This window comes from Elaeis guineensis, chromosome 2 (genome assembly GCF_000442705.2).
Source record: "Elaeis guineensis isolate ETL-2024a chromosome 2, EG11, whole genome shotgun sequence".
Classification (NCBI taxonomy): Eukaryota; Viridiplantae; Streptophyta; class Magnoliopsida; order Arecales; family Arecaceae; genus Elaeis; species Elaeis guineensis.
The window spans coordinates 73467992-73492655 of NC_025994.2; the positions used below are offsets into that span (position 1 = coordinate 73467992).

General features: G+C 36.6%; 2 protein-coding genes across 8 annotated transcripts; both read right to left on the reverse strand.

The window, feature by feature from the left end:
- Window positions 1-2064: 2064 nt before the first annotated feature.
- Window positions 2065-13874, reverse strand: LOC105058463 (uncharacterized). 6 transcript variants are annotated; one of them, XR_012138589.1, is made up of 5 exons: window positions 13567-13872; window positions 11687-13239; window positions 9044-9217; window positions 3952-4043; window positions 2091-2660 (listed from the first exon to the last, which is right to left on the reverse strand). XR_012138589.1 is itself a non-coding variant. In XM_010941412.3 (2 exons), exon 2 carries the CDS (start codon window positions 13063-13065, stop codon window positions 11992-11994), a length of 1074 nt encoding a protein of 357 aa, XP_010939714.1. In that variant the 5' UTR covers window positions 13066-13239; window positions 13567-13874; the 3' UTR covers window positions 11561-11991. The 6 variants fall into 6 exon arrangements, 1 of the variants encoding a protein (XP_010939714.1); XR_012138587.1 differs by having other exon boundaries at window positions 2065-4043; XR_012138586.1 differs by lacking the exon at window positions 9044-9217 and adding an exon at window positions 6126-6226 and having other exon boundaries at window positions 2066-4043.
- A 4458-nt stretch (window positions 13875-18332) lies between these two features.
- Window positions 18333-21134, reverse strand: LOC105058443 (probable polyamine transporter At3g19553). 2 transcript variants are annotated; one of them, XM_029268592.2, is made up of 2 exons: window positions 19968-21134; window positions 18333-18716 (listed from the first exon to the last, which is right to left on the reverse strand). In XM_029268592.2, the coding sequence occupies exons 1-2, from the start codon at window positions 20948-20950 to the stop codon at window positions 18455-18457; spliced, it is 1245 nt and encodes a 414-aa protein (XP_029124425.2). In that variant the 5' UTR covers window positions 20951-21134; the 3' UTR covers window positions 18333-18454. The 2 variants fall into 2 exon arrangements, with proteins under 2 accessions (XP_029124425.2, XP_010939690.2); XM_010941388.4 differs by having other exon boundaries at window positions 18333-18989; window positions 19968-21110.
- Between the last annotated feature and the right edge of the window lie 3530 nt (window positions 21135-24664).

A 24664-nucleotide genomic window follows, 5' to 3' on the forward strand; every position in this document is an offset into this window, starting at 1 on the left:
ATTCGCGAACTTTGATTGCAAATATTTTTCAAATAGAAGTTCAACATTACTTCATCCATTACAAGATCAAACTGTGCGGTTTTCAAATAAACGATTAAGATTAGAATCAATAATAACTTGAGTTAGATAATGACTTAGATTAGGGAAAAGTGCAGTTTATCAATATTTAATCCTAGAAAGAGTATAATGTGAGAAACATGTTTGTTTTATATACACAAAATAAATGAGGCTATTTTGTCAACATAAAAATTAAATGTGGTCAATAAGTCACGGGAAATTTCAACAAGCAAATCTTTCACAAGTTCAAACACACCAAACAACTTTTTTTGAGTGATTACATGGTTGCCATGAAGAATCCATTGATGTGAACTCATGACAAAAACAGGAAGAAAATTTAGCAAACAAATTATTCACAAGTTTAAACACATGACAATTTTTTTGCTTGATTACTTTGTTGCTACGGAGAATATTTATATTGAGTGATTACTTGGTTACTTGCTCTCGCGCCCCGCCCCCGCCCCACCCCCCAATCCCCCCCAAGCCAATAGATATCCAACGTGATCAATATAAACCAAATATCCATTCATCTAAAAGTTTACTGTATGACATGATTAAAAATAAATTTTTTATATGTATATTCTCTCAAATATTCAAATTTATATAAATATCTTTTTAAAATTAATATCTACATGTATATTTTCATAAAATATTTTTTTTACATATATACCCATATCATCTAATACCATTAAAAATTAATGATTTAAAATTAAAATAACTAAAATATTTTATGGATAGATATGCAAAAAAAAATTATAAGAATATATATACAAATAGCAATTTTATGAGAATATTCACACAAATCTGAATATTTGAAAGGATATACATGAAAATTTTTTAATATAAATACATCTCTCTTAGCTCGTTAATTCTTTCCTTATTATAATAAAAAAATTAATATATATAATTAAAATAATAAATTTATTTAATTTATTAATTTATATAGATAAAATAATTTTTTATCAAATAATAGATCAAAATTATTTTATTTAGAAGTTAAACATATCGTGACCATCCATATTTTCTCTAATACATAATAATATACTCTAAAAAAAATATCTAAATCTGATATTAGATGAATAACTTGTTCATTTATATAGAATGGATATAGTTGTGGATTTGAACATTATGTAACAATAAAAATTTATAATTTTATTATATTTTATTTTAAAAATTTTTATTAAAAATATTTTTATGAAGTGTGTAAGATATATCATATTATTATAAGATAGATATAATCATCCATCTTACATAAAAATAAAATAAAATATAATTATTTAATATATAAAATATTATATAATATCGTCATCGTGTTGTTATATTATATAATATGTTACTACATTATCAAATAAGAGAGTCTGAATTCATCTAGATGAAATACTAAAAATTAAATTAAAATTTTTTACATATATATCCTTCTAAACATTCAAATTTGCATGAATATCCTTATAAAATTGCTATTTGTATATACACCTTTATAAATTTTCTTTTTGCACATCTATCCATAAGAATATTTTAATCATTTAAATTTTAAACTATTAATTTTTTAACGAAACTAAATGATGCGGATACATATGCAAAAAAATAAAAAAAAAAATATACATACAAATATTAATTTTTAAAAAATATTCATACAAATTTGAATGTTTAGAAGGATATATATGCAAGAAACCCTTAAAACATTCTATCTAAAAACTTGAGGTTTAAAAAATATACAGCTAGAAAAAGAATCGTTGCAGTGGTAAAGTGAGGTTTTTTCCCCTTTCAGGGGGTGGGACTGAAATTTTTTTTTGATTTTGAAATTCTTTGAAAAATAAAATTTGAAACAAAAGAGAAGAATGTCAAATGGTTGATATATTATTATTGAGAACATTTGGAACAATAAATATAAGAGGCAATACCAGGAACATGACAGAAAAGAATCAAAACATCAATCGATAAACAAAGCAAGGAACAAATGATATTTTTAATGATTATTTGTGATTATTCTGCATAAATATTTGAAAAGTAAAAGATAGTATAATGGATAAAAGATCAAATGAAGTACTTATTAATAAAATGAGGAGAACCAAAAACAATACTGATGGTATGGACATTCCATTTGCTGCAGCTTCAATCTTAGCCCTCTAAGACAAATACTTGCCAGTATTGCAGCCATCAAACTTATACTGCCCTAGCAGCTTCTAGTCACAATACAGTTATTTGAAACAGTGAAGTCATGGAATATTTTTGAAATAGCTTTGCCCTTCCCAAACTTATCCTGTTTTCATTCTTCAGGTTGCAGAACAAGCGCAAGTTCCGGTCATTTCAAGTAAAACAGACTAAAGCCTCTCTAAATCAAGATTGAGGCTGCAATGGTAGCAAAGTGTCCCTTGTTCCATACTAGTAGAGCTGCCATACATGAGCACCAATTGGCTGCGCCTATCTAGAAGTTTCAAATAGGCCTACTGCCTTACCCCAACACCAAACTCAAACCCAACAAGCTGTTGCAACTAGAACATTAAATTAGGGGACTTGATGTAACCAATCCATCAGAATCCAATATGGTCCGAAGAAAGCAGCCTTTTAAAAGAACAAATGAGCCATGCCAGCATCCATATAACCTGAAGTGCCCGAGAAGACATGCATAACTATAATTATGTTGGGGAGAAAGGTAGTTCTGCCAAGGAAAATCAGATGCATTTGACACCCATATAGACAGCTTTTCTTCAAGTATGAAAGGAATATTATAGGACTTGGTTTTGGTTTTTAATACAACAGAAACTTATTCTCTCGCACCACTCAAGTACATACTAGTTCAGCATTTGAGAAATATCAGCCAGGGAGAGTCAAGGAAATGTGAAAAGATTGTCAATATTTCACAAGAAATTACAAAAAAAGTAATTCACAAAATTTTCTAAAGAGGAGCAAGGTTTAAAACAATGACATGTCCTTGTATTAATATATTCATAGACATCAGAGAAAAAAGTGTAGCTGATAGGTTAGTTAACAAAGACCCATCTCTTTCCAATTTTTTTTAACGTAATAAATCCTGAGATCCAGCTTACGAGTCGGGGGAAAAATATATGTATGTACGGATACACATGCACATATACACATATCTACTATTTATAAAAAAAGAACAAAACAGTTGGACATGCAAATGTGAAGCCTCTGCAGCATATAACACTTGTATCTCACAGGGACCCCATATGACTCCTTTTTTTCTCATGCCAATCCTCCCCCATGAAAATGTAATACATATGCATATACATGTATGTGTGCTTGCATCCATGCAAATACATGTATGTATGATTAGTGGAAGCGCATGGATGCATTTACATTTATGTTTAGCTTACAGTCACTAACCTTAGAACTACATCACAAGTATTAGTGTAAATAAATCATAAAGACAGAATTTTGTTGATAACATGATTAACAGGTAACAAATTTTACTGCAACCTTATATTCATTTCTATTTCAATAAGAACAGCATTACATATGCTTTCACTCATGCTGATTTTTTCAAGCAATTATCATCCAAGCCTTCTATCATAACTATGGATATTTGTAGTGAATCTTAATCTTAGAACATCAACTAATATCATACTACCTTTAAATTACATAACCATGGAAATCCACCTGGATATCAATAGTTGGTTCCCCTATAACTAATCTAAAATAATTTGGTCTTTAATATAGGCCCCCAGAATTTAAAACCATATGCTTCTCATGACAATACAACACTCCATACATTTCTGTAAATAATTATATATAGTGTGTTGTATACCTTCTCAGTTCTGACCAGTGTAATTTCTGCAGTACTTTGCAGTATGCTTCCTCCATGACAATAAAAACCATTAATGATTATTTTGCTTATCCCCAAATATACATCATTTTGGGTAAGAAAATTACCTTCATGATAGACCTACCAGACAAAAAGCCAACATGATTCCATACTGTTGGCATTTGCATTGATCATTTTTCCATCACCATCTTCAATAAATCTGTAATATAAACAATATATTAACTTCACAGCAATAGTGTAATTTAGCATATCACATTTTCTTACAAAAAGGAATCACAATGCCCATTCTAATCATTTAGGACATCTTTATTTTCAAGACTGCATTACACAAGCTGGCCAACCAGATTAATTTATTGGTTTCATGATTTCATCAGTCTTCAAAGATCATATCACCCTCACTTTTAAAGAATCTAACCAGAACACATCAAATTGCTCAATAAGTATGCTTTTCGCCTTCAAATTCCACAGAATCTTCCCGGCAATTCTTTAACAAAATCTGTTATCTGACTCAACATAATAAATGTCTTTCAATTTCAATTTCTTTCCTTCAGTCATCTCTAATGAATGTTAGGTTTTCCATTTCTTTTAAACTCCACTAACTTATTTTTGGGGGTCTTATGATTTCCTTGCTTTTCTCTATACATACATATGCACATACATACCTATACATATGTATGTATACACATCCATAGGTACCGGCCTATATTATCAGTCAATGAATGTTGAAATTATCATTTCTTAACTGTACAACCAAATTGGTACATTTAGAAGATGTGATAGCAAGAATTGAGTATATAAAACATTGCTAATCAGAGGCCCAATTTAAACCATAAATTTAGTGCTGCCAAAGGAACAACTAAATTTATCATATTGTTTTTCAAGGGCTAGTCTAGAGCCACAAAAATTAGTGTGGGTCAAAATAAGAATAATAACCAAAAAACCAAAGAACCCCTAAAAGGGGTTTACCACATCACTGAAAAAGCACCACAACACATGTAACACTGATACAGAACAAGAACTTAGATCAAGAAGTCCTTGCATCATAACTGGACCATGTAAATTGTCCATGATACTCGAGAAACATCCTACACTTGGTTATCTATTTCTTGAATATGAGTGGCCATAAAACTCAAAGATACATGGACATAACAAAAAAGCTGTTTGCAAATTAATGGTCCACAGAAAATAAAAATATTGTTTTCTGATAATAGTGGTCCTCACCAACATGTTAGTCATGAACATTTTATTTGGTTTCACTAACATCTAATGCAATAGGGTTCATCAAATCCTCTCAACCGTGGCACCACCCATTCCATGTGAAGAAGCCATGATATGCTCTTAGTAGCTATACTAGTTTCAGCTTGATGAACCACGCTGACTACCAAACTTAAAAATACTGTACCACAGATACTCGTGATTTGCATGATGTCCACAAGTAAAAATGTCTATTAAGGTGACATTTGTCGATGACATGTTGTCAATTTATGAGAGTAAGGTCAAATGTTGATAAATGAAGAAAAACTTTAAGGACCTAACAATCAGCAAAATATTAAGTGTACACAGATGTCTTCAATTAAATTGAAAATATTTGAAGGACACCCAAGTGAAAAAAAAAAAAAGCTGATGGAAAAAGAGATACCATATCGTGATCGATATTAACCCGTGACTTGGACAAACAAATCTATATAATAGAAATAAGGCTTTAAGAAATGCTAGGCAATAAGAGAGTCCAAGTAGATGAAGAACAAAGGAGAAGATGAGGATTTTCATTTGGATATGTTAGTTAGTTAGAAAGGATAATAGGATAGGAGTTAAGAAGAAGCATATATAACAAAGATGTGAGTTGGCCCAACAAAACTTAGTGCTTAATTTTGTGTCTAAGTTCAGGAATGAAGGAAAAAGCTTAGGAAACTTGGATAGAACTTGCTTGAAGTTGGAAAAAGTTGCTCATAAAATCAAGGGCACTTTTAATACAAATTCTTTTGGTAGCAGATTCAGTACAAATCATAAATGAATAAGGATTTATGATGCCAACTCCTGATAGCTCGGATAATAATTCATGGATATATTTATGGTAACAAATTTCTAGAATATTATGAATATCTTAGAGTCCATTCACAAAGCGTTACTTAAATTAATAATGAGAGTACAATGAGATCATGCTGTCTATGAGTCTTAAGTTTCCGTAGAGATTTAACACATGAATCTCAATATAGAACCCTGTAACCAATTGAAGATTATTATATTAATCAATAATATTTTTCAGAAAAAGATATGAGACCTCCAGGTTCTTTGGTAGTGCAAAAAAGATTGCAGTCAACATTGTTGGCTAGGAACTCAGAGATCAATGCATTCAATGCCGTAGGCCATTGTTAAGCAAATCTGCAAACATAAAGCATTGAAACAATATTTACCACTTGGAACATGGAAAGTGGACAATCGCTATAAAACAAATGGAAAAAGAATTGATGGGTGTGTGTGTATCTATGTCTTTATATGACCAAATCTTCTAATCAGAACATCGAGATCATACTCCGGAATGCTTATGGATGAACTTAACAGGTCAATGATGGTCTTCCACCTACCTGGAATTAGACATTCCTAAACTTTCAACTGACTAAAACCTACTCTCGATCACGTACAAGACAATAAGCTACATAAACCAATTGCTCTGAGCTCTGACATTTAGAAAAGAGAGAATTGGTGCCTTCAACTACAACAGATTTGGCTTTTTAAAAGATCACACCTTTTGAAAATTAATTAAAATAAGAAGTTTGCAGAACGAAGTCTAAAAGTTCAGGTGCAAACTAAAAGGCTTGTACAATATGTTCTGATATTGAGAACAACCTCAGCTAAAAAATAATCAGGCAAAACCCACAGTTTATCAAGTTAACCCATCCCAGATCAATATGAATACATGGTTTCAATTAAAAAAAAAACATACGAACTAAATTATTAAAAGCTGTACCTCATGACTCCAGAAAAATATTAACCATTTCTGCACAACTAAGAGTACAATAGACATAGTTATGAAAAGTAAACTGATTTTTTCCAAATTCTTATTTGCTTATTTCTTGCTGTTATATTGCTAATTGCATCTAAATTGAAGACGGCTAAAACCTTGAGATGAGCATGCTTGTTATTAATGGATTATAATCTCAAAAACTGTGCTGAAGGCAAGTAAATGAAACTTAAGCATAAGCCCACATCTGCTGCCAGCAAGCAGAAATTGATCAAACCAACGGATATTGCTTTTCAGCACTGTGTCCAATAAAAAGAAATAGGAGAGAAGAATACCTAAATACTTGGAGTAAAATGAGCAAAGCCTCGAAAAGTCACCCTTTGAAGAGGCAATTTATAGGACTGAGTCCATTGAATGCAGATCGTACCAGCTAGAAAGGTACTTTTCAGACTTTTACACTCCAATACAAATTGCAATATTCTCTAAGACTTGCATGTCTAATCAGCAAATTGTATGCCGTGTTATGTTGTTGGGACAATTTTTTCCATGTTACTAATGTTTTGTTAGTTGCAGATTACAAACAAACAAAAACAAATTTAGAATATAATTAAGCACAAAAGTCAAATGCTTCTCAACATTTTTCCCCCTTTGATGGCACTAGCACTTTAATTCATGATTTCCATTTCTCTTAGCTCGAGCAAAATAACTAAATGCAATGGGGCAATTTAACTAGAAATTAATGTTCAAACCTATGCTTGTCTATTGGAATTATCGAAAGAAAAAGCTCAATAGGAATATTCATTAATGAGATCCCATCTCTTTAAATAGATGAGAAATAAGTACATAAAAAAAGAAGTACATGCTTGAAAAGCAAGCACATACCATGTTTAGAGATATACGAAGTTTAGAAATATACTAAATATGTCCTTCTTATATAAGGACTTATTAAATAAGCATATTTCTAACACTCTCCCTTAAGTTGGAGCATATATATCAAACATGCCCAGCTTGTTACACGGAATTGAAAATACTAAAACATGGAGACTTAGTCAAAATATCAGCTACTTACAAGATGATATGAATAAAGCCAGCCAGTCGTCATAGGTAGGATCTTTGAAATTTGGAGGATCTTCAATTAGGTATCGCACCTTTCATTAGACATCAATAAACAATTTGAAAGATTGAGCCCACAAAAGATAGTGCCATTGAGCTTTACCATGGTTGCTATTAGATTTCTTATCACAACGTCAGAACTGGGAGTCAGAGGTGTCGAGAATTGTTTATTGTCGTAATTTAAGAACGCCATAGCAGCCAGAGAGGAGAACAGAAACAACCAAACAGCCAGACAATAAAAAAGAGGGAAGAAAGGATACCTTTACATGGCAGCCAGAGAAATCACGGGTAGTGTACCGCTTCCATGATTAGTAGATAGCCAGAAAAACAGCCAAAGAACTTTTGCATGGCAAAGGAAAGGAACCTATGTTGATTTGTTCAAGAATAGTTTGTTTTTCGAGATGCACAGAAGGTCCCTCAGCCAATCTTGTAGAATCAAAAGCAGATTTCAACAAATAGCAAATAGAAGTATTAATCAGACTTTCAAGTTGATAAAGGATGAACTGCTATAGCATGAACAGATTGATTTCAGGACTATAGTAATAACGATCCAGCAAGGACAAGAATCCAAAGTCCTAGGCAACGGCTAGGATTTCAACAAGAACCAGAGACAACCATCGCCAGATATCTTTAATGGAGGAGAAAGAGGACGATGAAGAAGATTGACGAAAGACTAGGAAGTGTTAGCGGCGGTGGTTTAAAAGGCTGTGAAAAAAGAGGAGACAGGTAGGATTTTTTAGAAGAAAGTTGGAACCTTGGTGCGGCTAGAGATTTAAAGGTTGCCGGCGAAGAGGAGGGGCTGTGATGTAGGTTGCTGCGGCTAGGGCTGCTTAGAAGGAGGGACAGCGGAGGCTAAGGTTGTGGAGAGGGTGCAGCAATCACTCTGATACCATGTTGAAAAGAAAAGCTCAATTGGAATTCAATTCATTAATGAGATCCTATCTCTTTAAATAGATGAGAAAAAGTACATAAGAAAAAAAGTACATACTTGGAAAGTAAGTACATACTATGTTTAGAGATATACAAGTTTAAAGACATACTAAATATATCTTTCCTATATAAGGACTTATTAAATAAGCATAATTCTAACAGGAATGATAAAGTAAACATCCATGGAGATGCACCTTGAACATCTATTGATCGGCTCCATGTGCAGAAACCAGCTGTAATACTCTTGATTCTCTGAACTCCTAACACCATTGATGCACCATTTTTGCTTTACTAGTAGGCCAAAAACCTTGGTACATATAAAAGGTATTTTTTGGAAGTCCAGTAGTTTGAGATAAGCACTTCAACAGCTACATGAAGCATGAGCAGCCACAGGAGCAGATTCAGGTGCAAATGCACAAAATTAAATCTCTTAGGAAGAAATGCTAATGAAGTGGATGAGGAGACAACTTTTTCAAGAGATTCTAAAGAGGGTGCAACACCCTAAGCAAAAGTTTGCTACTAATAAGTTTCCACAGTTATACATAGTAACACATGATTCTTAATAATTGGTGATTGGAAAATATTGGGATGAGTGGGAAAAAAAAAAGAACAAGCTTTACGGCATCATATATCCCTTGTAATGTTAAAAAAGGCATGTTCTCCAACATTTTTCTGTGTTGAACTGTATCTGGCACTAGAGTTACAAAAGCTTTGTAAAAGAGACACTAGAGACATGGAAAGATAATTTATAGCAAAACTATGCATCTTTTTACAGACTGCAGCAATATGAAACTTTAAGAAATTGCAGCACATTTTATAAGGTAAACCTCCAATGCTTACAGAGATATGTAAAAAATGTTTTAACATTAACCATCCAATTTTATACTGAATTCTGATACTTTATATGATACACACATCTGAAAAATAAATCAAATTAATTTATCTATAGTGCACAGTAGGTTTGAAGGTAGATCTAAAAGCAAATTTACAAGAACAACTAAAACTACCCAATTTCACAATTTCTAAGATACATATCAGAGATCAACTCCACTTTAAAATGCAATAACTACATAAAAGGAATATATTTTCTGTAGTGAAAACCCATAAACTTTTCCAATGTTGTCCTTCATTAAAGTGTCTAATATATTTGTTTTTCTTGTACAACATTATTAAAAAAGAACATAGCTTAAAATTGTCCTTCATTAAATTGATCTTGAGATGTCTGTGAACTGCTGCAAGTAAGAAGACATTTCTCCTGTAACACAATATTTATCTGTACATATAAAATATTAATAAATATGTTGAAAATGGATTTTACATATTTATAAATATATACGGTGATTTAACCATGTCAATCGATGCCTTGTTACTTGTGCTCTATTACTAAAGAATCATAGTGCTAGAAAAGGATCTAAGGTTCAAGAAGTAGGTACTGATGTTTTTTATGATGGGTGTGGGTCACATGTTCTTTCATATAGTTTTCGACTGTCCTGAAAAAGATACAATCCAGATCAAAGTATATCCAGTAGACTTGGCCATGTACTGTTGTAATAGCTAAGAGCATTATCAAGAAAAAATGATTTTGTGTCATGAACTATCTAGCATATCATGACCCACACTGGATGTTAAGTCTGAAAAAATTACAGGTTTGCAACCTACCTAGATGGTAGTCGTTACAAATGAGTAGTTAAATTGTCCAAGTACCATAAACATTATATCCACTAACAAGGTGCATTGGTAGAATATGTTTACATCGATGTTTAAGCTGAAAAACAAATCCTCCAAATTTTCATCTATATTAAATCATATATTTCAAATAAGATGGTTTCAGAAAGTATGGCTCCAAAATAATGAATAAATGGTTAAGGAAACCATATTGATGATGAAGAGGCAAGAGTAATATACAGAAATAGAGTTCTAACTCCTTAAATGGACTAGACATGAAATTCAAATAATCTGCCATAACTGATGCAAGTCTTAAGGAAAGAACAGAAGAAATCTTGCAATGGGAGTTATACATGATGATATTCAAATTGAAGGTGTATTCAATATTATCTGACCAACATTTTTTTAAGCAACTGAAAATTCTAAAACTATTCAATTATTTCTCATTTAACCTAATTCTATGAGTGTGTCAGAAATAAATATAGAGTAATGGACTCTCCTAATACTTAACAATCTTATGGTTTACGATAAGTTACAAGTAGCTCCTATCAACATTTTACAGTAGGTAAACTTTTGAATCATGTATATTCCAATGCTTCCTGACTTGTTACTAAAGTTTTCCTAGTTTATAGAATCTTTCTCTTAGCAAAATACTTTTTGTAGCTGACTGAATAATAATTTCCAAATCTCATGAATGGATAAAGAAATCATTAGGCCGCTCCATTCAGTGCAACTCAACAAGATTTTGGAAGCAAATCTCCATAGACTGCATTTCAAAAATGCCAAAATATCATGATTTTCTAAATAAACAGTAGGCTGCACCACTTGTTTCGAAGTAAACAGTAGGCTGCACCACTTGGTGCACCACTCACTGCAGAACTGCATATGCTTGCAGCTGATCCAAAAAATCAAAATTGGATACATGTTACAATGAAATTATATGCAATCATACATCCACATATTAGCAGTAAAATTAATTCTAATATAATATACAAAAATAAAGAACTTATAATCAGCTTATTAAAACTGAAAAATAAGACTATAAATAGTTGCAAAATCAGCTAACACTTTATTTACAAGAAACATAAAGATAAAAGGTATACATCAGAAGATTTAAAGCCATATCGATTTCATAAACTGGAAAGTAATATAAATTGGGTCGAAAGGTTTACATTCAATGGGCAGGACATGGACCCATCACAAAAATAAAATGGAGGCTTCAATAGTGACACCTATCTGTCACTTTGATCGATAGGGAAGGCATATGGCATTTATTCACCATGGCAGGCATAATGAATTTTTGTAACCTGTGAGTAAACTCTGCAGTTTTCTACTCATGTATTTTCGGTAATTTGCATGCTAATGATGAACTCTGTTGCTTCAATTGTATGAAAGGCCCATGAGGGATCTTTTACATGGGACTTGCAGAGTTGATGTCAATGCAACAGTGAGACTGAAATTGTGTTCAAGCTATGTTTCATTCTTCCCAGAGACGAAAGCATGTCTTCTCAAGCTGTACAGGCCAATCAACACCAAGCAACCGAGGATTCAATTCCATTGCCACCTGAAAATCTAGTAATGAAGCATAATAACATGTGTTTGACCCTTGCACTTTCTTCTCTTGCCAAACACCATTTATACCAGGAAAAATCCTCCCATTTGCTCGACCTATCCTCCTATTGCTGCACCTGCCTCTAGCTAAGTCCATACAGGGTTTGATCAACCTCTTCAGAAATGCATCCAACCCGTTGTTCAACAAATTAGTACAGTCCACTGATAAACCAAGGCCTTCAAGTTCCAATTTATGCTCCAACTGCTTTTTTAAGGACCTTGTATCAGGCAGTTCAGAACTGCCACGACAAGACTCAGGAACATATGACTTCGAAAGATGAAAGCCACGCACAGAACCACTACGAAATGTCTTACGGGGAAGAGCGCAAGCAGTCCTTGGAATGCCCAGAGGAGCCCTTACAGGGCTTCTGCTTTGAACACTTGGACTAGCTCTCACTTGTTCAACCTCTTCTCCATCTTCCACAGATGCAACTTCTAACAAAGCCTTACTACCAATAGATATCAACTCTGGAGCACTTTGCTGCTCTCGTGACCTCTGCAAGTCACATGAATTAGTGACTTCTTGCATATGCCCAGGAGGCATCTTTCCATAAGGTCCAAGGGGGCTCGGACGGTCACTGCATCTCCGATCCCTGCTGCTTATAGACCTTCCCCTTCGAGGGGATGTTGGGAATGTGTCTCCAAAGCTTGACAATTTGCTAGTCCGTGAGTTCCCTGTGACTGTCTCTTTGCTTGGCGGGCCAAGAGCAAGACAAGCATTGCCAAGGATAGAGCGGATGAGCATATTATGAAGAGCAATATTTTCCTTCCCAACAGTACTATAGCACAACTTGTCAAATTCCAACTTGCTAAGCTTCAAATTGAGCAATCTTTTCAGATTATAGAAGTACTTCTCGGCTTTTTGCCGCCCAATCTTCTTAAAAAGCTGAGATTTTAGCTCCATAGTATCAACTCGAGAATACTGCTGATAAGATGGCATTCTGACTTCCAATTTTCAAACAATCACCAAAATGCAGCTCCCCTAATTTATCTCTTACAGACCATTAGAACCCAGAAAACAAAACCCTAATAATAAAGCTATCTTCTTGTTTCCGAGAACATAAAACTCAAAAATCTAGTCTGAGTATTCGGGTAGTTACAGCAGATCAGATCGCTGGACAAAAAGAAAAAAACTCAAGAAAATCAGAAAAAGAACTAGGTTTTAGAAGAAAATCATTCATTGATCAAACGTAAAAAACAAAAGGGGCAACAGATATCAAATTCCCGGTCAAAAAGAGGAAAGTTTATACTAATTTAACGCAACTAGTAATCAAATGCTACAAACAAACAAATCAAATGAACTCTTGAGAGGAAAATCGGATTCCGACAGAAACCCTAACTAGAAATCGGCGATCAAAATCAACTAAAGCTACCGATCGAACAGGTGATCAGGAAAGGAACGAAGTGAATGGCGAAAGAAAGAAAGAAAGAAAGAACGGACCTTTGGCGCCGAAAAGCAGTGGGATTGATGACTCGATCGGTGAAACCGGGGCGAAGAGGGGTCAGAAGGGTTTCGATTTTGCCCTTTTTAGCGCTCGCGGCGTGCTGCTTCTATTTATATAGAGGTGGGAAGAGAAGAGAGGGTGATTTGGGGGAGAAAGGAAAGGAGCCTCCTTTGGGCCGAGCTTGGAAGCTTCCAACTGCGCTCTTTGGGTCAAAGGCTCGTGACATTCTTCCCTTTTTTTTCTTTTTTTTTTTTTTTTCTTTTTTTTTTTTCCAAGGCAAAAGGGTTCGTAAGAGTTTAGGCATCCAGGACGGGGAGCGGGGACTCCCGGGTTTTTGGTGGCTTGAGACTTTCTTAAGTTGTGCTCCGCTTCCAAGCCTCCAAGGCTCCAACCAGACAAGTATGAAGTGGACGGGCCTTTTAATTGGAGATTAGATATTTTAAATATTTATTATTTTGATACAGTTTAATTAATGTTGGATTTTATTAAAAAAATAAAATTGAAAATTTTTTTAAAAAAAATTTACTGCTTTTTTTTCCCAATAAATTACCATGAGCGAATAGACATTAAAATCTCATTATCTAACATATAAAGATAGTTGATTGTTCATTATTTACGATGTTATGCTAGTACATAGCACCACTGGTTGCATTGGCATTATATCATTGCAGTCTAAGCTCTCCCGGATCAAGGACACGGCCCTTATGGCATGTTTGTATTTTTATGCCATATATTACTTTGATCCAAGGATAAAATCCCGATAATTTAAGATCATTTTCCAAATCATAAATCATAGAATTTGAACAATTATGGTGCCACATCATTGATTTAAACCTATTTTTATTAAAAAAGAAAAACTAGTTGACTTAAGTCTTGTGATGAAGTCATTGATTAGTTGTTTTCCATTGTCATTGAGATTGCAAACATTTTTTTCTTTTTTCTTTTTTTTGTTGAGTAGAATAGTTGCAAAGAATGGAAGCAGCGAAATATCTCAAATCTATAGATGTTGTGGACTAGGAATCAATGATTTATTTTTTTTCTTTAAATATATGAATCCTAGGAGATTGATGGCTATAATATTGTATGCAAGTTCTCATTTTAGTTTTCTACCCGTTATTGTAAGTGAATTGAAAAAACAAATGCAAAATTTTTGATATAACTCAACTTGCATCACCACAAAAACTATGAAGGCAAATCCTCAAGTAATTAGTTAGCATCCCCCAAGAAAATATCAAATCCATGTTCAATATAATTGTCGACTCGTTTGGTCCACACGAAGAGAAAGGGAAAAGTGTGGGCAACGGACAAATGGAGAAAAACCTCATATTTCGTTAGAGTTTTCAAATGAGAGTAATAAAAAAGTAGTATTTCTCAATATAAGAATGTCCAATTTTTATGGACTATGAATTGAGATAAATTTTTTTCCAAATATGCTTTTAACTTTTTAAATAAAATAGAGCAAGATCTTTTTTTATTAAAAATAAATAAATATTTTATATAATTTTTTTAAAAAAATAAATACTCGATCAAATATAAGTTATTCTAAAATATTTTTTTTTTTATAGTTAATCAAATATGTAAAAACTATTTTTTCAAACATCATACACCCGAGCATCAACTTTCCAAATGAGAAAAAATTTTTCACACGAACCAAAAAAGTTAATTACTTAAAAGGCCCAAACTGCGATATTTTAGGAAAGATATCCTTTTATGTCAGAATGATGAAATATATGAATACAGCCTTTAGTTACTGCATGCACCGTATATTTCTAGCCACCTTGGCTAGGAAAAAAAGCTAAAGGATAAATTAAATTATGGAAACATCTAGCGACAATATACATAATCCATCTAATGCTATCAACTAGAAATAAACAAAATGTTTGATGATATACTTTGTGACCCTCTGCAAAATTGTTCTTTCTTTCCCTCTGCTTCTATTGGACATTTCATTATGGGATGATTCCTTATTCCAAGACTGCCAACCACCTTTCCATGGAGTGATCTCGGCGTAGGTCTTATGTACACTAAATCTCCATACTTCCATCTTTCATGAACTTCCCACAAACATCACATGAATTCTCTCATGTAGGTCCCATGCATTCATTCAATATTAAGGACAGGAAACACAATAACAAATGAAAAGGAAAAAAATATTTCTTCAAACGGTATTGCATCCCAACAAATAGTTCTTGATAAGTAAATATCATAATCATCTCTGTGATCACAAATTACACCAAGGTTCCTCGGCCGCCCATTTCTTTGATAAATGCCAGCCCACAGGGGCATGAAATGTTTGTTGGCCAAGTTAAATGAACTGCCACAGAGTCGTTTCACTGAAACCAAGCCTCAGACCAGGAGTTATCTCTTGTGGTTCGAGTCCTTCAAATACTGAACCTAGCATCTACCAGACCTGCATTAAAAAGCTAGTGATCTTCACGAAAACCCACACCTAAGAGAGTAAATAAAACCTTTGCAATTGCATGAAGTCCCCATTCTGAACTGAATAAGCTTGTTAAGGAAGGGGGAGTGGTGGTGGGGGGAAGGCACTGACATGCATAAAGAAAGAGGATTCCTGAAACTGCAGTAAAGACTGGCCCATATCAGGGTGTAGGCATGGAACAATGCTTGGATAACACAAAAGTCAAACACAAAATTGGTTAGACAAACAGTGCAACATTCCACTGCTCCATTGACTGGCAGCCCATATTAAACACAAGGCAGGCTTTCGAACGAAGCATTCATAACTTTACACTCAGTTGTCTTACATGATTGTCTGAGTTTTCTACGTTCCGGTAGGCTAATGGTAGTAGGCCAGTGTTTTTCCTGCAACAAATCCTCTACCTGTTCAGAACTCTTGGAATTCATAGGTGATTCATGACCTAGATTTGTGAAAAAGAGACTGCTCTTTATTGTGCAAGAAAGAACGAGGAACAAAAAGCTTAAGAATAAACACTGAAGGAGGAGGGGGGAAAGAGAAGGAAAAGAATGATTCGACAATCACTGAGGATTCAAGATTTACTATGAACTAGGCTCTGGAATTTATTAAAAAAGAAAAACTATCTTTCTGATTTTGGCATTTTGATGTAGAAATTATTTAGGATGAGTTTCTTATGAATTAGAAGAGCTCCCCTGTAAATGTCATCTACAAATAAAAAATTGCCTGTGTCATCAGATAAAGCAATGTTTATTATTTTCACGATCTTTGAAACAGCAACTTTGACGTAAGATCTAAAATATAGACATTCTCTCTAAAGCCAAGATTCTTGTTGGCAAATCATTTTTGCTGCTTCATTTATTAACTTGGGTCTGACTGTTTTAGGCAGGAAAATTCTACATGTAAAAGCAAGTTTGGCTTGGACATCAATAATCAATGGAATTACAAATTCAACTTTTGCACTTGCTTCTAATATGTAGGGAAAACCGTCAGATTGCCATCACCCATGTACTTAAAGCATGATGACATACCATCAGATTGTCTTCTGTTATTATGTCTTTCAAGTCACACCTCAATCTCCAAAGCTCATTGTATTCCAAGAATTCTTAGTTTATCAAATCATTCATAATCCCTCATGAGTTGAAGAGTCAACGCTTGATTATGTTGAACACAAGAAACAACTATATCAGCAGAAGCTTTTCTATATTCTTCAAGTTCTCGTACCTTAAAAGAGATCCAACTTTGTTAATAAAGCTGATGCACCATAGAATAATCCAGTAAAAGTTGGGAGAGCTCCTTAGCATCAGGATTGGATGGATGCTGCTGTATAGCTTAATTGCTTAATATCAAGCATAGAAACTTCCAAATTAGTAAATGAATTTGCAATCAAAGTAGCTCATATAACATCAATTTCTAGGCCAATGAGTAGCTTCAGGCCATGATAGAACTTCTGTTTGAGTTGCTAAAACCTTATATAATACATTGGCCCTCTTTGCATAATTAGAAAATGTAATTGGAATAGTTTCTAGACTTAAGCCATCAACTAGGTGACGGTGATAGGAAATTCCATTATTTATCAACCAGTGCAGAAAGTCAAAACTGAAAGATGAATTTCATCAAATCTGACTTTAAAACTAGAACAAGAAAACCCAGAGAATCCTGCCTCTATCTATCTTAAGAATTCATTGCACTAACCAATATATCTCCTCTCAAAACTGCTTTATACTCCTTCCTTAAATTTAAATTGTGTTAAACAGGAACTGATTACAATATTTATCTGCTAAAAAGATGCCAAAGATTAGATATCAGTCTATTACTAATCATATAAACATGCATTGCATCATTAATTTTCCTAATATTGTTTTATTTTCTCATTTGGTTGGTTACAGCCATACAATGTTGACTCTCCTTACAATTACATGTATTAATTTTCTCTCTTATCTCCTCGGGCAATTTGATTTTTTTTCTGCTATTGTGGTATTATTTTCTTTTATTTGTCCTCATTCCTTCTGAAGCATGGACCCTTATCTTGTCACTCAAACCAGGCATGCTTGCAACTTGTTCCCAGAAGACACCCTAACTGTTAACCATCCTTGAACATATTACCAGTTGCAGTTAACTATTCTATGCTGCAGTAAAAAAAAAAAACTTGAAGAAAGGTTAAAATTTAACTGGATGGATATGTTATTTACAGTATGGTGAGAACTTTAAACAACTAATTGAAAGAGTTCATGCACATGCACCAGAAATCCAGAGTTTCACTGAAACCAAGATATGCAAAATATAAATAGGTGGAGAGAGATAAATCTATACAATGAATCATCCGACTCATAATAAACCTTTTCTTTAGTCACAAAAAATATAAACATTTCAGAAAGTGCATTACCTTACAGGCTTAAGTATCATCAATTCTGCAAAGATACATGGTGTACGAAGTGTACATGGCTTTACTATTCTACTTTTGAAACCCCTTCCAAGTCAATTTCAGGGTCTTCTTCCTCTGTTTTGCGGCTTTTGCCAGATGAACAATCTGGCAAAAGATTCACAGAAGCCTCATCTACAGCTTGCTGTTGTGTTTGGGCAGATTCAAAACTACTCTGAGAATGCACAGATGTGGAAATAAATTTAACCCAATTTCTGCTCTTCATGTATTCAATAGCAGGATATAGAAGAGCTCCGAATAGCATTACACTTCCGCTTACAATAAATGTCCTGGCAGAGGCCAAACACATGACAAGAATGAGCAGGAAAGCAGGAGGCAAACAAAGCAGCACTGCACCTAATGTCCCTACTGGAACTTTATATGGCCTGTGAAGATCTGGCTTCTTGATTCTGAGTTTTATAAAAGCAGCAAACTCTAGAAGCATCCCCAATGCATATAAGAAGTTAAGGAATTCCAGAATCTCCTGAAAGCTCATCCATGAAAGGAAAATAATCCCACTTGCAGAGAATAAGATGCTAATGGTTGGGGTTCCATACTTTGATCTACAAAAGCATCATTTAGACAGAGGAAAAAAAGGTCATGTCATAACTTAATTTTCGATGTTTTCCTATATAAATCTACAAAGAAATATTACCGAGAAAACAAATCACGGCCTTCAAAATTTTCCTCGAGAACTCTAATTATCTGAAAGTGGGTAAACCCTGTACTCCACCCATATGCTAGTCTAAATCAAAGAAAACTTACGAACCTATATCTGAGCGTCACTGGATCTACGTTAGTAACTAGTTCATCAACTTCTAAGCAATCAAAAAACCAGATTCGTGATCTTTATGCTCTCATAACATCAATTTTGTAAAATAACAGTGTCAACAAAAGCAAATTGCAATGCAAGAAATTGCCATTAAGAAAGTTCCACAGTCAGGTAAACCCTTATCTGCTTCTACAAATTAGTTTGAATAGAAAAGAGAAACAGTCTAATCTCTCACTGCAAGAAGAAGTAGAATGAATTGCATCTAAGAACTCAAATAGCCAGCTTTAAATCAAAAAAAATCTCCCTTTTAACCAAATCCTCACTTGGAACTTCTTTATAGAGAGGAACTCGTTTATCACTAATGCACAAACTAGAAACAAAACGAACCTGTTTGTTTCGGATAACCATTTTTTTTTTTTGGCCCATGTTGTCCATCTTTTTGATCCATCATGGCTGATGAGTTTAGATGTTAGTTTTATCCTTTAATGGTGCCACTGTAGTTTATTTTGTTGTCCGCTGTAACTGCCCTGAGGATCAACCACGTCTGTTGCTCAACCTTTGGTCGAGTTGGTGTTGGGATTTGGATGGTTTCCCTCTTCTGAGACCTTGGGCTTGGTCCTTGGAATTATTTTTCGAATTAAAGGCATTATCCATTTTTCTAAAAGGAAAGAACTGATCTTACTTGGATTCTTAGAGAATTACCATCAAAAGCTTCCATTTTTTGCCAAATATGGATCATGAGAGGAAGAGTAGAGGAAAGTCAACCAACCTGATAGCGAAGAACGCCGGAAGCATCCCCATCTCACTCATTCCGAGCAATTGAAACGAATCACTACTCATCTCAGCCTGAAACAATCCCATGTTGGACATCGCCGCGGCAGCCTGGATCCACCATCTGAGCCAGGGTCCCCCAATCACCATCCCGACCTGAGCAAAGTAGCCATCCGTCCACTCTCCTGTCCTCGACCCATCCATCGCCCCGGTGCCGGCGAGCAAGGGGATCAAATAGGAGGCCACGACGAGGACCACCGCGCCGTAGAGCGCCCGGGGGAAGGTCCGGGTGGGGTCCTCGACCTCGCCGGCGAGCGTGCTGGCCTTGTCCCAGTAATTGAGATTCCAGAACATGCTGTTGAAGTAGCCGCGCCAGTTGACGCGGCGGGGATCGAAGGCGAGCCAGCGGCGAGGCTGGATCTTGGGGAGGGCGAGGAGGGCGAGGGCAAGGAATGGGGAGAGGGAGAAGGCGGCCAGGAGGATGGCGGAGAGGCCGACGATGTGGAGGCCGCGGTAGTTGAGGAAGGTGAGGGCGGCGGTGATGGCGGCGAGGGCGGCGGCGCGGGTGGCGGGGGAGAGGGAGGGGCGGAGGTAGTCGAGGAAGAGGACGGGGTAGAGGGCGTTGTCGAGGTTGCCGCTGGCCCACTTCCAGAGGCCCTCCTGGAAGCCCCAGAAGGGGCCGAAGGCGGAGGAGATCCAGAGGACGTAGCCGCCGTTCGCCGGGAAGCCAGCGGCGAGCTCCGCGGTGACGAGCGCCTCCGGGACGGACCACAGGAGGGGGAAGAGGAGGAAGCCGAGGAGAGAGAGGAGCGGGCCGCCGCCAGCGCCGACGGAGTCCTCCACCCCGAATGGGCCGCCGGAGACGTCGAAGAAGATGAGGGCGATAAGGGGGAGGATGGTCAGCTTCGGCCGCGAAGAAGAAGCCCGCGGGCCACCGGCGGGCGCCGGGTCCGCGGATTCCTCGACCACGTCGCCGCCCATTTTAACTTAATATAAACGGAGCTCCGATAAGCGGGCGATCTCCGTTTCTCTCCCTTTGTGGAGCCGTAGTTTTTAGGCTTTTTCGATCTGCCGGGAACAACGAGAGGAGTCAAGTCGTACGCGTTGCGAGGAAGGGAAGAAAGGAGAGGGGTGGGACCCGGGGGATCCAATTATTAGCGGAGAGATGGGAATTGGGAAGAACTTGGATTCCGGACGCAAAATATTTCCTTCCTTTGACAAAGTTGAGTTGAATGAAAAATCTTGGTTTCCAGTTGGAGAGTATATAGTATATGCCATGCAAAACAGAAACCTGACAAACCGCTCTCGACGTGCTGATGTGGTCCCCTTGTTCGGTGCACCGAACAGGTCCATTTTTGGTATGTTGTTCCTCTTTTCGCTTTTTTGGTAACACTGTTCCTCCATTTGTTGGTTCCTTTCAAAAGATCCGAACCCCCTGCTGCTGCGCCCCTCCTCTCCATGGCCGGACCCTCGCTTAGGTTTGGGTAGCGCCACTGGGTTGAACCCAAGTAACCCCTTTCGAGAATTTTTTTTTTTTTTCTTTTATCAGCCATGGTCGGACCCTCGCTTAGGTTTGGGTCGCGCCATTGGATTGAACCCAAGTAACCCCTTTCAAGATTTTTTTTTATCAGCCAAGAGACCTCACGGTCCATATCCTCCTTTCTACACAATAATATAACCTCTCAATCAAGAAAGATTCTGTATATAGACACGATGGCGGAGTCTGACATCTAAAGAAGGTAATATCTTTATTGAGGATAATTTTTGATTCTTACATTTCATTGTTCTCCAATAGGAGTATATATAGATTACAAGGTCTAGCTATTGTAGCAATTACAAGAAGAAGGAATATCTCGATTACATGCTAAGACAAGAGAAACCAAATGTAGAATAGCTAAACAAGGAGAAAGACCAAATAGGAGTGCCAGCCAAATATGAATATGTGTTGACTTGCTAAACATAGAAAAGAGCCAAATAAGAGTGCAAGCCAAAATAGAATGTTGGGTTGGAATGAGTGTGTGCTGATACACCCCCTCAAGATGAAGAATCGGGAACACGAATCTTCAGCTTGTCCCTTAGGAACCTAAAACGGGAGGTACCTAAGGGCTTGGTGAGAATATCGGCAAGCTGATCTTGGGTGGAGATGAACTGAACAGATAGTTGATGTCTTGCAACACGTTCACGAACGAAATGAAAATCGATTTCGACATGTTTCGTGCGAGCATGAAAAACAGGATTGGCCGACAGATAAGTGGCCCCAATATTGTCACACCATAGAATCGGGGGACCATGTAAGGGATGGCCAAGTTTCTGAAACAATGACTCAAGCCAGATAAGTTCAGCTGATGCATCTGCTAAGGCTTTATATTCAGACTCTGTGGACGAGCGGGCAACTGTTTTCTGTTTACGAGATGCCCAAGAAATGAGGTTGGGACCGAGAAAGATTGCATAGCCCCCAGTGGAACGCCTATCAGTCCCACTACCCGCCCAATCTGCATCCGAGAAAGAAGCTTGGAGAGAGCGAGAGGTGGATCGGCGAATGTGTAACCCATGATCAGCTGTAGCTTGAAGGTACCGTAAGATGCGTTTGACCATAATCCAGTGATCAGTATTAGGAGACTGCATAAACTGACATACTTTATTCACTGCAAAGAAAATATCCGGACGTGTCAATGTAACATATTGAAGAGTCCCAACAATGGAGCGATACTGTGTGGGGTCCGAATGGGGAGCACCCCCTGAATCAGAATCCTTTGTCATGACCATTGGGGTCTGAACAGGTTTACAATCAACCATGCCTGTCTTTAAAAGAAGATCTTTAATGTAGCGATTTTGAGATAATAATAATCCAGTAGAGTTCCGAACAACCTCAATTCCTAAGAAAAAATGGAGATCACCAAGATCCTTAATAGAAAATTCCTTAGCAAGTTGTTGAAGGAGAAGAGAGATCTGACTGGAGTCATTGCTGGTTACCAAAATATCATCAACATAGATGAGCACAAAGAGGACATGAGACCTCATCCTTAAAATAAATAATGAAGGATCAGTTTTGCTGGCAACAAATCCTAGTCGGAGAAGAAACTGGGAGAGACGGTAAAACCAGGCACGGGGTGCTTGTTTTAACCCATATAAAGATTTGTGGAGATGACAGACATAATCTGGATGGTCACGGTCCTCAAACCCTGGCGGTTGGGACATGTAGACTTCTTTTGTTAGGTTGCCATGTAAAAAGGCATTATAAACATCTAATTGCCGGATGGACCTACCTTGAGAGATTGCAATACTTAGAATAGACCGAATGGTGGTAGGTTTGATAATCGGACTGAATGTCTCGTTGTAGTCGAGGCCAAGTTGCTGATGGAACCCTTTAGCAACTAGACGCGCTTTGTAACGCTCGAGAGACCCATCAGCTTTTCTCTTGATCCTGTACACCCATTTACATCCAACCAAATTTTTTTGATGAGATGAACGTGGAACAAGAGACCACGTACCATTGCGAATTAAGACATTAAATTCTTCAGTCATTGCAGCACGCCACTCAGAGTGTTTAGAGGCTTGAGTAAAGCAAGTAGGTTCTATAGTGAGGATGGTGGTGGTGAGGGCGGATGGCTGGTTGGAACAGGATCGAAGTACCATGGAATGTGTACGGATGGGTTGGGCAGGTGGGTCAAGAGAGGTTTTGCTGATGAGGGGGATGCAGCCGATGATAAGTTGGACAGACGATGCAAAGGAGAATGTGAAATCGGTGGAGGAACGGATGGTAGTGGGGTGGCCTCTTGTAGAGGTTGAAGTAATGTAACGCCCCAAGGTGGGGAAGAGGGAGATGATGGTGGTGGACAAGTTAATGAAGACTGAGATTGAAAAGAAAAGGTAGATTCATCGAAGCGAACGTGCCTAACGATATATGTACGATTTATTTTTAAATCGAGACATCGATAGGCACTATGAGAGGGACTATAGCCGAGAAACACACACGGTTGAGACCGATACTCCATTTTATGCCGAGTGTAAGGACGAAGAAGAGGATAGCAAAGACACCCAAAAATTCGTAGGAAGGCATAGGATGGTGGTTTGTTGTGAATGAGTTCGAAGGGGGATACATCACTAGAGACTTTAGATGGCATTCTATTAATGAGAAAAACAACCGTTTCAAAGGCATAGTGCCAATATGACATGGGCACGGATCCATGAGCAAGAAGGGATAGACCGATTTTCGTAATATGACGGTGACGATGTTCGACAGCCCCTTGTTGCTCGTGGGTGTGAGGAGCAGCAACACGATGGGTAATGCCAATTTTACGAAAAAATTGAGGAAGAGAGCAAAATTCTCCTCCCCAGTCAGTTTGGATTGATTTAATAGTACGAGAGAAATGTCATTCAACCAAGGCTTGAAATTGTAAGAAAGTAGAGAATACATCAGATTTGCGCATTAATGGATAAAACCAAATATATTTACTTTGATCATCAACAAAAATTATGTAGTAGCGGTGTCCTAACAAAGATGGAGTAGGGGAAGGACCCCAAACATCACTATAAATAAGATCTAATGAAAACTGACTGCGACGATGGGACGGAGGTAAATGCAACTTACTAGACTTGCCTAATTGACATGAGGGACAAAGGGGACGAAGATGTGCAAACTTGCAGGGTAGATTATTGGTCTTCACCATGGAGCGAAGCAAGCGATAATGGGGA